Source organism: Saccopteryx bilineata, chromosome 5, assembly GCF_036850765.1.
Source record: "Saccopteryx bilineata isolate mSacBil1 chromosome 5, mSacBil1_pri_phased_curated, whole genome shotgun sequence".
NCBI lineage: Eukaryota > Metazoa > Chordata > Mammalia > Chiroptera > Emballonuridae > Saccopteryx > Saccopteryx bilineata.
In genome coordinates, this window is record NC_089494.1 from 206,058,330 (window position 1) to 206,075,089 (window position 16,760).

Here is a 16,760-nt window from a genome sequence, read left to right on the forward strand (position 1 = left end):
ACAATGGAATATTACTCGACTATAAAAAAGAATGAAATCTTACCATTTGTGACTGTATGGATAGACCTAGAGAGTATTATGCTAAATGAAATAAATTAGAGAAAGACAAATACCAAATGATTTAACTTATATGTGAAATCTAAAGAACAATATAAACAAAATTGAACAGACTCATAGATACAGAGAATGGACTGATGGTTGCCAGAGAGGAGGGGGTTGAGGGACTGGGTGAAAAAAGATGAAGGAATTAAGAAGTACAAATTGGTAATTATGAAATAGTCATGGGGATGTAAAATATAGCATAGGAAATATAGTCAGAATTGTAATAATTATGTATGGTGGGTACTGGAAATATTGAGAAAAACACTTTGTCAAGTATATGTCTAACCACTATGCTACACATCTGAAACTAATAACAATAATGAATGTAAGCTGTAATTAAAAATTAGAAATAATAAAAAAATGAAATAATATGCTGAATATAGACTGAGATATAGTGATCTAAAATATAGATCTTAGGTACTGGGAGGGAAACTGTGGTTTAACACCATAAGGACTTCTATCTTTATATCCATTGTAGAGCTTGTTGTGTTTTTCAGTTAGCTGCTTCAGATGACCAATATTAAAAATTTAGTTCTAGCCTTTAACAGTTTACTCTGATTTGGCTCAGATTACTTTATATATATAATACATATAAATATATATAATAATATAATATAATATATACTATATATAATATAATAATATAATTATATATATAATATATACATAATTTATTATTTTTTCTACCCCTAGATATAAAACTTGAGATTTGGGATTTCTTAACAATAGTATATTTGGGCTGTATTTCATATATATTTTGTAATATGGTATTCATTAAAATGGCATGTTATATAGTTATCATGTATTTTATTTTGGTTTTGAAAACTCCAAATTTAAATTTTTCCAGGGCTCCTTCAGTGATGGAGATGAAAACTTTTTTCCTTTCAGTATAGTTTGTGTAGGACCTAAGAAGTAGTAGATAGTTTTCTTTTGTTCTAAGACTGACGGTTACTCTCAGAAATTTTGTGCTAGAATCTAGGGCTGTGTTCAAGGAATGGAGGATAGTAGATTCAGAGAAGCTCTCGTGATTAGTATTTGGGGAGCTATGTGGAATATTTCTTCATAGTGTTGAAATGGGAAGTTTAAAAAGTTGTGTTGAGAAGGGCTTTTAGTTTTTTTTTGTTATATAATCAGGATCTCCAGTATAAATTATGTTGATGTAATGAAAGGATCCTTTGGGAACTGATGTAAGATGTTATAGAAATTAGAAACTCTTGGAAAAACTAAGTCAAAGCCTGCCTTTTAAAAATAAACAAATGAATAAAATAGAAACGGAGTCATAGATAACAGATCAGATTTGTGGTTGCCAGAGGGGAGGGGAGTTGAGGGGCTGCATTTAAAAGATGAAGGAATTAAGAAGTATATAAATTGGTAGTTAACAAAATAGTCACAGGGATGTAAGTTTGGCATAGGAAATATAGTCTATGATATTGTAATAACTATATGCAATGCCAAGTAGGTACCTGAAATATTGGAGACCACTTTGTGAATTGTGATAGTCTAACCCTATGCTGTATGTCTGAAACTAATGCAAAATAATATTGAATGTAAATTGTAATTGCAACATAAAAAATAATAATAATAGACAAGAAAAATAGTTCTCATCCTGGAAAGCAGAAGGGAAAGGAAATGCTTTGGAACACTCCTAGTTATTTAATTTTTTTAAAAGATAAGGCAGTATAATTTTATTTAGTACTAAATAGACATTTTTTAAATGGTAAAACAAAAAACAAAAACAACCCTGCTGCCTTTTTCATCAATTTGAAAAAGAGGTTAGGAGAGGAAGTAGCTGCTATGCTTTCCAAAATAAAACATTTCTATTTCTTGGATAAAAAGTGTCTGTCACTCAGTATTTTAAGCCTTGGAATGACCTATATACTGCTCACAAAAATTAGGGGATATTTTATCACTTCATATTCATTTTGAAATATCCCCTAGTTTTTGTGAGCAGTATATATGAAACCACATCAGTGTCACATTTAGAGATTTGAATTATTATTTCATATTTTAAGTTATTTTAAAGTAGGTTTTTGTGGTATGCCTCCAAAGTGGTTAATGCTGAAGAACTGAGGGAAAATAAAGCTAGAAGATTCAATAACATCAATTATTGGCCTGACCTGTGGTGGCGCAGTGGGTCGACCTGGAAATGCTGAGGTTGCCGGTTCGAGACCCTGGGCTTGCCTGGTCAGGGCACCTGTGGGAGTTGATGCTTCCAGCTCCTCCCCCCTTCTCTCTCTCTGTCTCTCCTCTCTCTCTGTCTCAAAATAAAGAAAGTTAAAAAAAAGAAAAGAAAATAACATCAATTATTTAAAATTGAATTTATGGGGGTGTCACTGGTTAACATAAATATACAGGTGTCGTGCCAGTTTTACAACACATGTCTGTACATGTATGGTGTGTTTATCGCCCCAAGTCAAGTCTTCATTAATTATCATTTATCCCCTCTTTTACCTCCCACCTTCCCCTGATAATCACCACACTGTTGTCTGTGTTCATGATCCCTTTTTTTTTTTGGTCTGTCCCGCTACCTTCCTCATCCAGTCTCCCCACGCCCTTCCCTGACAGCTATACACCTGCTCTCCATGTGTGAGTCTGTCTCCACTTTGGTTCGTTGTTCATTTTGTTTGGTTAAGATCAAGTGTAGTATTTATTTTTATTGATTTAATAATACTAATTTTCTAAATTTGAGTTCTCCAAGTTTTTAGTGGCACATTGGAAAACCTTATTTTTTGACAATAATGATGTTGGAACGACATACTCTACTAAATTACTTAATCCAAATGAAAAATGTTTTAAGTTCAGTCAGACTATCCATTCTAGATTCACTTTGAGGAATTAGATAACCTGTATTTTTATTGCTTCCTAATTAAATCCAAAAGACTTCTGACCCCATACACAACAGTATTAATATTACTTTGGTTTTTACATATTATAGTCATTGGTAAACATTTTATGGATCTGTTTTGCAATGGACTTATAATTATGGAAACTTGTGAAATATTGAAAAAGTTTTATATAGTAGCTGTTTCTTTTTTAAAATTAATTTTAATTTTTTTTCTTTTTAAGTGAGAGGAGGGTAGAGAGGTAGACTCTCACATGTACCCCCATCAAGACCCACCCGGTGACCCCCCCCCCCCCCCCATCTGAGGCCAATGCTCTGCCCATCTGGGGCATGCTGTAGCCAAGCTATTTTTAGTGCCTGAGGCAGAGGCCCCACAGAGCCATCCTCAACACCTGGGGCTGATGTGCTCGAACCAGTTGAGCCATGGCTGTGGGAGAGGAAGAGAGAAAGGGAAGAGGGGAGGAGAAGCAAATGGTAGCTTTTCCTGTGTTCAAACCAAGGACCCCCACACGCCAGGCTGACATCTACCACTGAACTAACTGGCCAGGGCTAGTAGCTGTTTCAAGATTAGAATTAGAGGGTCAGAACAGATTTTAAAAATAGGGAAATTGAACATGTGGATTTGTTATTGTTTCTTGAGGTTAATTTTTAGAAAAGCATTAACTGTTAATTGGCTCTGAAATGGGAAGAGTAGGTGGAAGGTGGTAGATTTTAGGAGTATAAAACATGATCATTCCATGAATACATTTAAGTATCTACTATGTGGTACAGAGATATAAAAAGTCTATGCCTCCACATGGAAATAACTCACAGTGCCCTTAAAAATGTACCATCTAGTGGGAGCCCCTGATTAAAACAACCAAATAAAAATGACCTCTAATCCTATGCTTTATGCTTTTTTGCTTTATGAAAAGAATCTAAAATTAATGAAACATGTTTTTGCAAATTTTGTAGTCTTTGTTTTTTACCTGTCCTCTTTATAGGTGATGGATTTGTAGCATATCTTTGGATTTTGATCTGTTTGATTTAACTTTGATCTTGGCTTTGATCTTGTGTTTTTGTAGACCCTTACATTGGTATGCAGATGTACCCCCAGAGAGACGTGGTCTATGGTGCATAGTAGGAATTTGAAAACCTTGTTATTTAAATTTTTCATTTTCAGAGGTATTTCACATAGGTTAATGTGATAGAAATCAAGTTTTTCTCATGTGGAAAATGATCTTACTCTTTTTGCTGTTTGAAGATTTGGGACAATTATGGGAAATATGATTTAGATTACCCAAGTTGTATGATAAAATTAAAGCATAAAGGTTTAACATGGTAACTTGTAAGCTAATTACTGTTAACAGATAAACAAATCTGGAAAACTTTCTTTGCCCCTTTTAGTAAGGGGAAAAGAATGACTATGGTCAGAAATAGGGGCAAATTATAGTATGGGTAATTTTGTACTCTAGCTTTTATTTCTTGAAACATGATGGAATACTTGTAATTTTTTTTCTATGTATAAAAAATTTCAGACCACCTGAAATTAACTTTCACTGAGTTGTAAATTTTGATTTTACTTAGAAACACTCCCAGATTTTGACACTTGGTTTTGGTGTATATGTGCTTGTGTATGTATGTTAAAATATAAGCAAAGAATTAACTTTATATAAATACTATGAGGCAATTTACTGATATAATGCAGGGTTTAATTAAGCTCAGGGCTTTATTTCCTGTTCTTGTTAGATCTGAACTGGTTTTTATTTTTTACCAATTACCAAGTGGTAATTCTTGTATTGGACCCCTTGAATGGTTACTTTTAGGGCCATTTGTCATGTGTTTTATTTTACATGCACCCTAGAGGACTTTTATGTCATCACTCTTGATTATTCATTGATTACTATGTTAATTGTATGAGTTATGATGTTAGTTTCAATTAGGGTGGCATGTAACTTAACTCATCATCCAAATTGGACACTTGAGAGTGAAAAGGACTGATACTAATAAGAACTATAGTTAAAAACCAAGACTGGCCCAAGTAAACCAAGATATATATGATCATCCTAATTAGTAAGCCTTTGATTGCAAATAACAGGAAACAATTAAAACTAGTTCAAACAATAAGCATAATGTGCTAGCTTTTGTATATCCATAAAACCCAGTGTTTGGGAGTACTGCAGGTATGGATTGGTGAGGAATCTGGCTTTTGTTCTCTATTTTCTAGACTTTGACTTTAATGGCTGGCTTTCCTTATAGTTGTTGGACAGTTGCCTACAGCAATTTAGGGTATAGCATTCTCCTTCATTTATGATCAGCAGGATAGAGAGACCTGCATCTCCTGTAAAAATAGAAGAATTTTAAGTCTTGTGATTGTTAGATACTTCTGAACTAATTTATGTGACTAAGGGAATTTCATGTGCTGATTGTATTAGTTATGGGGTATCTGAATATCACTGAGACAAGGAGGGTAGGATTACTTTGATTCTCTTAGACTAGTCAGAGTTCATTCAGAAAACTGATAGAGTCAGCCTGTCTTGGAAAGCAAGGCAGCTAAATGAAGAAGAAGGGGTGAAATGAATGGGAAGCAACCACAATAGTCATTGTGAAGGTCAGTGTTATTTCTTGTTTGAATTTTCCCCTGTGCATTTTTTACTGAGTTCCTGCAAGAGCCTAAGATGTGTTTTTCTTCTAGTGAGAATTTTTAGTATAAAATGACTTAGTAGCCTGGCAAGGGGAGTCAAAAAGAAAACTTACTATCCCATTTTTCCCTTTTTTTTCTATAAGACTCTAATGATTTTTTTTTTTTTTTTTTTACAGACTGATAGGGATGCCAAAGGAAAAATATGATCCTCCAGATCCTCGCAAAATTTATACCATCATGTCAGCAGAGGAGGTAGCCAATGGGAAAAAATCTCACTGGGCAGAATTAGAAATCTCGGGTGAGTAGAATCTGAAGCATTTTATTCATGATATAATAGTAATAATGAACACAGTTTTATTGTTAAATTTATTTCTTTGTTGTACATTTTTAATTAGATGAACTAACCAGGAAAATACAGGTATAAAACACAGGGATACTAATACTTAATTTATGTTTTATCTATAGCTAAGTATATTTGTTTATATCCTATCTTTTGAGATTAATACCTTGAGCCAGAGTTGGCATCTGGAATTGAAGACATTGAAAGTAGTTTCTAAGTAAAATTAGTTTTTTTTGATTTAATAGATTTTATTTTGGCTATTGCAGAGTAATTATGTTTGCAATTGAAATCTTTACCATCCTCTTATCATTCCAGTGTTGGCAGAGTAGTTGGAAATCTAGAAGCTATCTGTTTATTCTAACAAATGTATAGCTGTGTTATGTGACCTTAAATATTTAGGATTTGGTAAAATTAAATATGATTCCCAAAGACTTATAATCCCTGAATGATAATGGGAAATATAAGACAAACAACTGAAGGATATTCTACAAAATACCTAATGAGTAGTCCTCAAAATTGTCAAGGTCAGAAAAACAAGGAAAGACTGAGAAACTATCATAGACCAGAAGAGACTAAGGAGACAGATTGACTAAATGACAAGTGGTATCTTGAATTGACTCTTGGAACATAAAAGTGTAAAAATAGGTAAAATCTAAATTAAATTAATTAATAGTAGTGTACCAGTGTTAGTTCCTAGTTTTGACAAATGTACCATGCTAATACAAGAAGCTAATAGTAGGGGAAATTGGATGAGGGGTATAAAAGAACTCTGTATTATCTTGGTAACTTTTCTGTATATCTAAAATTATTACAAAAAATATTACAGTCAAAAGTTGATTAAAAATAGAATATGACTACTGTTTTTCTTTTATGAATTGATACAATATTGATTATAAACTATAGTTTTTTCCCCCAGTAGGCTTTCATTTGGAACCCACGTTATAGTGTCAATAGCAAGAATTACCTCTACATTTAACTAAAAAGATAGGTAATCAGAAGAAGGAATATGAGCAAATCCTATTAGATTAACCTAGGGTTTCTCAAGTTGGTACTGCTTGCTGATCCTTAGGGCCAGACAATCCTTTGTGGTTCAGGACTGTCGTGCACTGTAGGATGTTTAGCAGCATTCCTGGCTTCTACCCACTAGATGCCAGCAGCACTCCTTTATTTTTGAAAACCAGAAATGTCTCCAGATTGCCAAAGTACCTTGGGAAGCAAAATTGCCCATGGTTGTGAAACCATTCCATTAAACCCCAGGTAAAACTGAAGTAAGTTTCTCTTGAAAACTTTGTTTTCCTATTAAAATGCAAAATCATAGTTAGCATTTTAAACCTGATTATAGATAGCATGAAGGAACCTGTGATAGAAAGAACCCTGGACAGAAGATCTAAGTTTGAGTTTACTACTCAATAGCTACATGAAAAGTAACATTTTTCTTTTGAGATTTTGTGTCCTCTCTACCTTCCACTGTTTTTAAAATCAAAATCGTTTAAAAAGTGATACAAAATTAAAATACCATTTTACCTTTTCAAGTTTATAAAATAATTTAATATAAATTATTAAGATAATATCACATTTTGTAAAAGCTGAGGCTGGGTTATTTGCCCAGTCTTATATAGCTAATAAATGGCAAAAATCAGGACTCTGAACCATATCTTCTGACTTTCTAGTATGTGTTCCACGATAGCTCTAAGCTGATTTTGTAAAACTTAATGGTTGACTATTTCCTTGAGTATGTTTACTTAATGGAAAATGTTAAACCAGAGTTAATGTATAATTGTAACATTAGAAAGCTGGGGAAGGATGTCTCTTTGGGGGGGGGGATTAAGTGGTTTTCCTGGTGGTTAATCTAAGGTTGGTTCTGTATCATATTAACTATTATTTGTTTAAGTTTATAGACCAGTCCAGGCCCTAGATATGGGTAAACCTTGCATTGTTAATTTTTTATGGATGATATGAGAAATAGTTTTGTTAGGACTATGACTCAAAAATAAATTCATGTTTGTTCTACCACAAAATCTCAATTCAGCTCATGCTTTTTCATTGAGACCATATGATCATCCAGATTCCACGAGTCTTCTCATTATGCCACATCTCATTTAATATCATGGAAAGTCTGTGAGAAAGAATGGTTGTCAGGTGAAAGTGGCCGGAAATTAAAGAAGGGTCAAGTGTGTTTGGAAGCAGTCCAATGGCATTAAATATAAAATTAAAATGTCAAAGATACAATATCTGTATATATTGGAAGGCTCTTCTGCTACTTTTTAGTTCTTGTAGTTCAGCCTTTGTCTTGGGCCTAGAGTTTAATGCTTCAATATTTTGCCTTTTAGGTAGAGTGCGGAGCTTAAGTTCATCACTTTGGTCTTTGACCCATTTGACAGCGCTGCACCTAAATGACAATTTACTTAGTCGCATTCCACCTGATATTGCCAAGCTTCATAATCTGGTTTACCTGGATCTGTCATCCAATAAACTCAGAAGTTTACCAGCAGAACTAGGAAACATGGTGTCTCTCAGGTGAGGAAATATAGATATGACTCAGAATATGAAATTTACTAGACAAGAAAATTATGGGATGTTACTAATTTTACAGTAGGATTTCAATATGTGTTTCCAAGATCAAATGATATAAATTGTTTAAGCCTTTAAATTTGAAGGTTTCTAGCTAGAAGTGAGGTGTGTTTTTTTTTTTTTGTTTTTTTTTTTGTGACAGAGAAAGGGACAGATAGGAACAGGCAGGAAGGAAGAGAGATGAGAAGCATCAATTCTTCAGTGCAGCACCTTAGTCGTTCATTGACTGCTTTCTCATATGTGCCTTGACTGGGGGCTCCAGGAGAGCCAGTGACCCTGTGCTCAAGATGGTAAGCCCGCACTCAAGCGGGATGAGCCTGTGCTCAAGCTGGTGACCTAGGGGTTTTGAACCTAGGTCTTCTGAGTACCAGTCTGACACTTGTGTCCACTGCGCCATCGCCTGGTCAGGTTAGAAGTGAATTTTTATTACCAAGTTTTTTTGACAGAATTTAGATGGGGTAGAGCTAAAATACTAAGTCTAACTTTAGGCTCAAGTATATGACCATAAGACTAATCAGAAATAATTGGGAAAATATAACGTGCTTACTATAAAACTTAGAAACATCACTGTTTTATATAACAACATTTATATATTACAACTTGTTAAGGAAATTTAACACCTGATAAATGGATTTATTTCTAGTCCTTCAGGGTACTTTATTAATGTCTTTATAGGAGAAAATTTTGTAGAAATCTTAAGACCTTGTATTATAAACATTCCCAATACAAACAAGGATTGCCTTTTTTGATTGTTTATATCCTGAGTAGTAATTTTTTTTCTTTTTTGTGACAGAAAGAGGGACAGATAGGAACAGACAGATAGGAAAAGAGAGAGATGAGAAGCATCAATTTTTCATTGCAGTATCTTAGTTGTTCATTGATTGCTTTCTCATATATGCCTTGACCTGGGGGCTATAGCAGAATGAGTGAGTGATCCCTTGCTCAAGCCAGTGACCTTGGGCTTAAGCCAGAGACCTTCGGGCTTAAGCCAGTTACCATGTGGTCATGTCTATGATCCCACACTCAAGCCAGTGACCCTGCACTCAAGCTGATGAGCCCGTGCTCAAGCTGGCGACCTCGGGATTTTGAACCTGGTTCCTCTGCATCCCAGTCTGATGCTCTGTCCGCTGCACCACCACCTGGTCAGGCTCTGAGTAGTAATTTAAGATAATTTTTGTCATATGTTTAAAGTTAAACATACTATTTTAAAATGTTGTTTCTTACCATCCCATTACAGTATGTTTTTGTTGGTTTTCTTTTTTTGACAGAGAGAGAGAGAGAGAGAGTCAGAGAGGACAGATAGGGACAGACAGACAGGTAGGGAGAGAGATGAGAAGCATAAATTCTTTGTTGCGGCACCTTAGTTGTTCATTGATTACTTTCTCATATGTGCCTTGACCGGGGGGCTACAGCAGAGCGAGTGACCCCTTTCTCAAGCCAGTGACCTTGGGCTCAAGCCAGCGACCTTTGGGCTCAAGCCAGTGACCATGGGGTCATGTCCTTGATCCCACGCTCAAGCCAGTGACCCCGTGCTCAAGCCAGGTGAGTCCGTGCTCAAGCTGGATGAGCCTGCGCTCAAGCCGGTGACCTTGGGGCTTTTAACGTGGGTCCTCTACGTCCCAGTCTGACGCTCCATCCCCTGTGCCACAGCCTGGTCAAGCGGTTTTCTATTTTTTAAAATACTTTTAGTCATCTAATGAGAGGGCTGTTTATTTTTTCTATAGTGTATGCATAATTTTATAATCATACCAGTCAGACCGTATCTATGCTTTCATATTATTTATACTATCCTATATTTTACTTTTAATGTTTATGTTCTGTCAGTGACTGTTTATCATAGTATCTTTATTTTTATCTTTTATTGATTTTAGAGAGGGAGGAAGGGGAAGGAGAGAGAGAGAGAAACATCAGTTTATTGTTCCACTTATTTATGCATTTATTGGTTGATACTTGTATGTGTTCTGACTCAGGATCAAGCCTATAACCTTGGTGTATCAGAACGATGCTCTAACTAGCTGAGCACCTGGTCAGGGCTTATCATAGTATCTTGATGTGATTGTAGTTGTAATCACTTATAAAAGTTGATACAGGACCTGGCCAGTTTGCTCAGTGGTAGAGCGTCAGCCCAGTGTGTAGCTGTCCCGGGTTAGATTCCAGTTCAGGGGTCAGGGCACACAGTTGAGAAGTGACTGTCTGCTTCTCTATCCCTCCCCCTCCTCCCCCCCACCATAGTTATTGTTCAATTGGTTCGAGTGTAGTGGCCGGGGAGCTGAGGATGGCTCTGTGGCGGCTCCGCCTCAGATGCTAAAAATAACTTGGTTGTAAGCATGGCCCCAGATGGACAAAGAGCATCATCAGCCCCAGATAGGGCTTGCCTGGTGGATCCCTGTCGGGGTGCATGCGGGAGTCTGTTTCTATTTCCTCTCCTCTCACATGGAAAAAGAAGAAAAAAAATTGATACAAATGATTGGTTATTAGTTATAGTTAAATCCTGAACTTTGAAAAAAATATCTACTTTTTCCTATGAATTAGACTAGGTTCAAGGATATCTGTTTCTTTGGACACTAAGGATATCTGTCACTCTGATCTGATAGGCATTTGGATGAGAGAGAAAAGAGAGTGGATTTAGCTTGAAAATGATATACAATTCCTACACTTTTAATAATCTGATAGAGAATGAGTAAATTATAGAAGCACTGTTAAAAGTTGTGGCAGTTACACATTCTGTAGTACTTTAATATTACACAACAGTTTTAGATAAGTATATAGAAATGTGCCTTGAATGCAAACATCAGTCACGGTATTTTAGAAGGAAGGTTAAGAAAATAATTGTAGATATTAATAAACCTTGATAAATTCAACTAAAACAGAAAAAACTTTTTTTTTTTTTTTTAAAACAGGGAATTGCTTTTAAATAACAATATGTTACGGGTTTTGCCTTATGAACTTGGTCGGCTCTTCCAGCTACAAACTCTAGGTTTGAAAGGTGAGTGTTTTTATTTTTTTTTAATTTTAAATGTAGCATTACGCTCAGTATTGAGGTACTCTGAGCCTTTTAAAGACCATTTAAGTTAAAATATAGATCAGGTTTTAGTGTTATTTTGAAAATGTGACTATACTTTCTCTTGAAAGAAAGATTGTTCTTTCGTATTGAATTGAGCTTCAGGATTTCAACGTGCTGCTATGATTTTAACAAACTTTTGTGGGGAAATGTTTTGTTTTGTTTTTATATTCTACCTTTAATTTTTTTATAAAACTAATATTTCTTAGAAAAAATGAAATTTAATGGGGTCAGTTTGATCAATAAGTGTACATAGGCTTCAGGTAAACATCTCTATAGCATTTAAGCTGTTGATTGTGTTGTGTGCCCATCACCCAAAATCAGATCATTTTCCATCACCATATATATTTGTTCTTCTTTACTCTCCTCTCCATACCCTTCCTCCTGGTAATTACTTCACTTTTTATCTATGTCCATGAGTCTTAGTTTTATATCTCACCTATGTGTGAAATCATATAGTTCTTAGCTTTTTCTGATTTACTTATTTCACTCAGTATAATTTTCTCAAGGTCCATCCATGTTATCAAAAATGGCAATAGATCATCATTTCTTAGGGCTGAGTAGTATTCCATTGTATATGTGTACCACATCTTCTTTGTCCAATCCTCTGTCGAGGGACAATTTGGTTGTTTCCAGGTCTTGGTCACTGTGAATAATGCTGCAATAAACATGGGGGCGCACGTGTCTTTATGTACCAGTGTTTTTGAGTTTTGGGGGTAGATACCCAGTACAGGGATTGCTGAGTCATGGTAGTTTTATTTTTAAGTTTTTGAGGAAACACCATACTTTTTTCCATAATGGTATTACTGATTTGCATTCCCACCAGCAATGAATTGAGGGTTCCTTTTTCTCTACAGCCCCTCCAACACTTATTACCTGTCTAGCCAATCTAATAGGTGTGAGGTGGTATCTCATTGTAGTTTTGATTTGCATTTCTCTAATAGCTAGTGAAGATGAGCATTTTTTCATATATCTGTTGGCCATTTGTATGTCTTCTTGGAAAAAGTGTCTGTTCAGGTCCTCTCCCCATTTTTTACTTGGATTGTTTGCTGCTGAGCTTTTGAGTTCTTCATATATTTTGGATATTAACCCTGTAACAGAGCTATTGTTTGCAAATATCTCCCATTTGGTTGGCTATTTGTTTTGTCTGTTTCTTTTGTTTTGCAGAAGTTTTTTAGTTTGATATAGTCCCATTTATTTTCGCCTTTACTTACTTTGCCTTTGGGGTCAAATTCTTAAATTGTTCTCTATGGCCAAGGTCCATGGGTTTAGTACCTATGTTTTCTTCTATGTAATTTATTGTTTCAGATCTTATGTTTAGGTCTTTTTTTTTTTTTTTTTCCCCTGAAGCTAGAAACGGGGAGAGACAGTCAGACAGACTCCCGCATGCACCCGACCGGGATCCACCTGGCACACCCACCAGGGGGCGATGCTCTGCCCATCAGGGGGCGATGCTCTGCCCCTCCAGGGCGTTGCTCTGTTGCGACCAGAGCCACTCCAGCGCCTGGGGCAGAGACCAAGGAGCCATCCCCAGTGCCCTAGCCATCTTTGCTCCAATGGAGCCTCGCTGTGGGAGGGGAAGAGAGAGAGAGGAAGGAGAGGGGGAGGGGTGGAGAAGCAGATGGGCGCTTCTCCTATGTGCCCTGGCCGGGAATTGAACCCGGGACCTCCACACGCCAGGCTGACGCTCTACCACTGAGCCAACCGGCCAGGGCCATATTTAGGTCTTTGATCCATTTTGAATTAATTTTTGTGCAGTAAAAACTGTAGTCAAGTTTCATTCTTTTGCTTGTGGCTTTTCAATTTTCCCAAAACCATTTATTGAAGAGGCTTTCTTTCCTCCATTGTGTGTTTTTGGCTCCTTTGTTGAAGGTGATTTGTCTATAGATGACACGTGGTTTTATTTCTGGGCTCTCAATTCTGTTCCATTGCTCTGTATGTCTGTTTTTTCTGCCAATACCATGATGTTTTGATTATTACGGTTCTATAGTATAATTTGAAGTCAGGTAGTGTGATACATTCAGCTTCATTTTTCTCAGGATTTATTTGGCTATTTGGGGTTTTTTTGTGATTCCATACTAACCTGGTGATTTTTTGTTCTATTTCTTTTTTTTTTTTTTTTTTTTTTTTTTTTTTTTTTTTCCATTTTTCTGAAGCTGGAAACGGGGAGAGACAGTCAGACAGACTCCCGCATGCGCCCGACCGGGATCCACCCGGCACGCCCACCAGGGGCGACGCTCTGCCCACCAGGGGGCGATGCTCTGCCCATCCTGGACCAGAGCCACTCTAGCGCCTGAGGCAGAGGCCACAGAGCCATCCCCAGCGCCCGGGCCATCCTTGCTCCAATGGAGCCTTGGCTGCGGGAGGGGAAGAGAGAGACAGAGAGGAAAGCGCGGCGGAGGGGTGGAGAAGCAAATGGGCGCTTCTCCTGTGTGCCCTGGCCGGGAATCGAACCCGGGTCCTCCGCACGCTAGGCCGACGCTCTACCGCTGAGCCAACCGGCCAGGGCCTGTTCTATTTCTTTAGAAAATGACCTTGGGATTTTAATGAGTGTTGCATTAAATTTATATACTATATTACTTTGGGTTATATGGCCATTTTAACTATGTTGATTCCTCCAAATCATTCACTTGAAAATTTTTTCCATTGTGTTTTTTTTCAATATCTTTCAATATGCTTTGTAGTTTTCAGTATATAGGTCCTTCACATCCTTTGTTTATTCCTATTTTATTTTTTTGTTGTTGCAATTGTAAAAGGAATTGTTTTTTTTTAGCTTATTTTCTGAAGTTTTATTGTTAGCATAGAGGAAAGCAGTAAATTTGTGTATATAGATTTTATATTCTGTGACTTTACTGTATTTGCTTATTGTTCCTAATAGTATTTTGGTGGAGCCTTTGGGGTTTTCTTTATACAGGATCATGTCATCTGCAAAAAGTGATACCTTTACTTTTTCCCCAATATTGATACCTTTTCTTTCTTTCCCTTGCCTGATTGCTCTAGTTAAGACTTCTAGTACCATGTTGAATAAGAGTGGAGAGAGAGGTACTTTCCTTCTATATCCATTTTACTGAGTGTTTTGAACAAATGGATATTGTATCTTATCAAATGCCTTTTTTTACATCTGTTGATATAATCATATGATTTTTGTTCTTTGTTTTGTTGGTATGTTGTATTATTACATTGATTGATTTATATATGTTGAACCATTCTGTGTTCCTGGAATGAATCCTACTTGATCATGATATATTATTTTTTAAATGTATTGTATTCAATTTGCTAATATTTTGTTTAGAATTTTTGCATCTGTATTCGTAAAGGATATTGGTCTGTAGTTTTCTTTTTTTGTGTTATTCTTGCCAGGTTTTGGTAATCAGGGTTATGTTGGCCTCATAAAATGTGTTAGGGACACATCTGTGTAAGACTTTGAGAAGGATAGGTACCAAATCATCTATGAAAGTTTGGTAGAATTAACTAGTGTAGGCACCTGGTCTTGGACCTTTAAGTAGATTTATGATAGTTGTTTCTATTTTCTCCCTGCTTATGGGTTAATTTAGGTTTTCCACTTCTTTGTGACTCAGTCTAAGAAGATTGTATAGTTCTAGGACCTTATCCATTTAGAAGAAGCATTTCAAATTAACACCAGTTTTTTTCTGTTGTCTTTTTCTTATTTTTTTTTTTTTAAGAATGGTTTTAAATAGAGTAAACCTTAACCTTAGCTGGACTTGTCAGGTACTACTAGAGTATATAAAACAACATTGACATATTATATGATTATAAGAGGGAAAACATTGTAACAGTAAATATGAACTATACCCAATCAGTATAACTATTCTAAATAAAATGTATTAATCCAAAATACTTGCTCTTCTCATAATCTTATCTTAATTAGTTTGGAATGAAAGTCGTACTCAATTTATGTAAAGACTGAAATTTGTATAATTTTCTCTTTTGGCATAGCATAACAAGAGGGGTTTATTCTGAATTCAGAGGACTAAAGTCACATATACTGTATTTGTTAAACATTTTATTTTGTGCTCATCAGGAAAGAACATAAATCACAGCCATATAAAGTATACATTTTCATGTATTTTATTTTCCTCCTTCAATGATTATTTTAATGTTCATGAACATGTTTTCTTTGCATTTGCTTATGTCATATAGTAGAGCATTAAAAATAAAACTTGAGTAAGAGTAGAAAGAATCCTGACATTCTTGGTTGAAATGGCAGAAATGGTATTAGGGTTCCTTCACAGTTAACTCTTTGTAAATTGGATAATTATATGAATGGTTAAGTGTCATGTTTTTAATTTCTCTGTATGATTTTTTAAAAAATTATGTGTGAAATGAAAAAATATTTTCTTGAGAACACGATGCATGTGAAATTTAACTGTTGGGATATTTTACCTGATTCTGTATATGCTGTATCTTATTTTTATAAATACAGTTGGAACCGCCATCCAGCTAGACTTGGAGTGGAGGCAGGTCTGTTTCTTTCTAAAAATAATGAATGTCATTTTTTATAACCTTAGATTCACAATTCACATTTTTATACTAGGGATAATCTATTATTTTTGTCTCTAAGAATACTATTGTTTCTTTTAACATCAATCAGAACAACTGTTTTTCTCCTAATATTGTTGATAGAGAATACAGCAATGATAAATGAATAATTTACTGTTTAACACAGTGGACTACCCTTTTTACTGCATTTAACATTCTTGAAAAAGCATGTATATGTATCATATATCTTACTCTTTCATAACTCTGATGCTATTTCATCATCCCCCCCAATTTTATATTATCAACTGAATGACTTATTCTGAATATTTATTATTCTCTTAACTCTTCCATTTTATTTTACTGGTTAAAATGTTAGTTGTCTAAACTATCGTAGTCTTTATCTGCAGGGGATACATTCCAAGACCCCCCCCTGCCCCAGTGGATGCCTGAAACCAATGATGTTACCAATCCCTATACTGTATATATTTTTTTCCTATGCATGCATATCTGTGATAAAGTTTAATTTATAAATTAAGCATAGTAAGAGATTAACAATAACTAATAATAAAATAGAACAACTATAAAAGTACTGCAATGGAAGTTACGTAAATATGGTCTTCTCAAAGTATTTTATTGTATTATACTCACTTTTTCACTTAAAGGAAGCACTTTATGGCTTCTCTTGAGCACATCTGAATTGCAAGGCACACTACTCTTGTGT

The 16,760-nt window shown here is 35.5% G+C and overlaps 1 protein-coding gene across 3 annotated transcripts in view; it reads left to right on the top strand.

The window, feature by feature from the left end:
- The window catches only part of CNOT6L (CCR4-NOT transcription complex subunit 6 like), a 128,454-nt gene that overhangs the window by 26,835 nt on the left and 84,859 nt on the right, over nucleotides 1-16,760 (top strand). For all 3 annotated transcript variants that reach the window (XM_066233380.1, XM_066233378.1, XM_066233379.1), the window contains exons 2-4: nucleotides 5,744-5,865; nucleotides 8,238-8,424; nucleotides 11,379-11,464. In XM_066233380.1, the coding sequence (XP_066089477.1) occupies nucleotides 5,754-5,865; nucleotides 8,238-8,424; nucleotides 11,379-11,464 (385 nt within the window). In that variant the 5' untranslated portion in view covers nucleotides 5,744-5,753. The remainder of the gene's footprint in view (nucleotides 1-5,743; nucleotides 5,866-8,237; nucleotides 8,425-11,378; nucleotides 11,465-16,760) is intronic.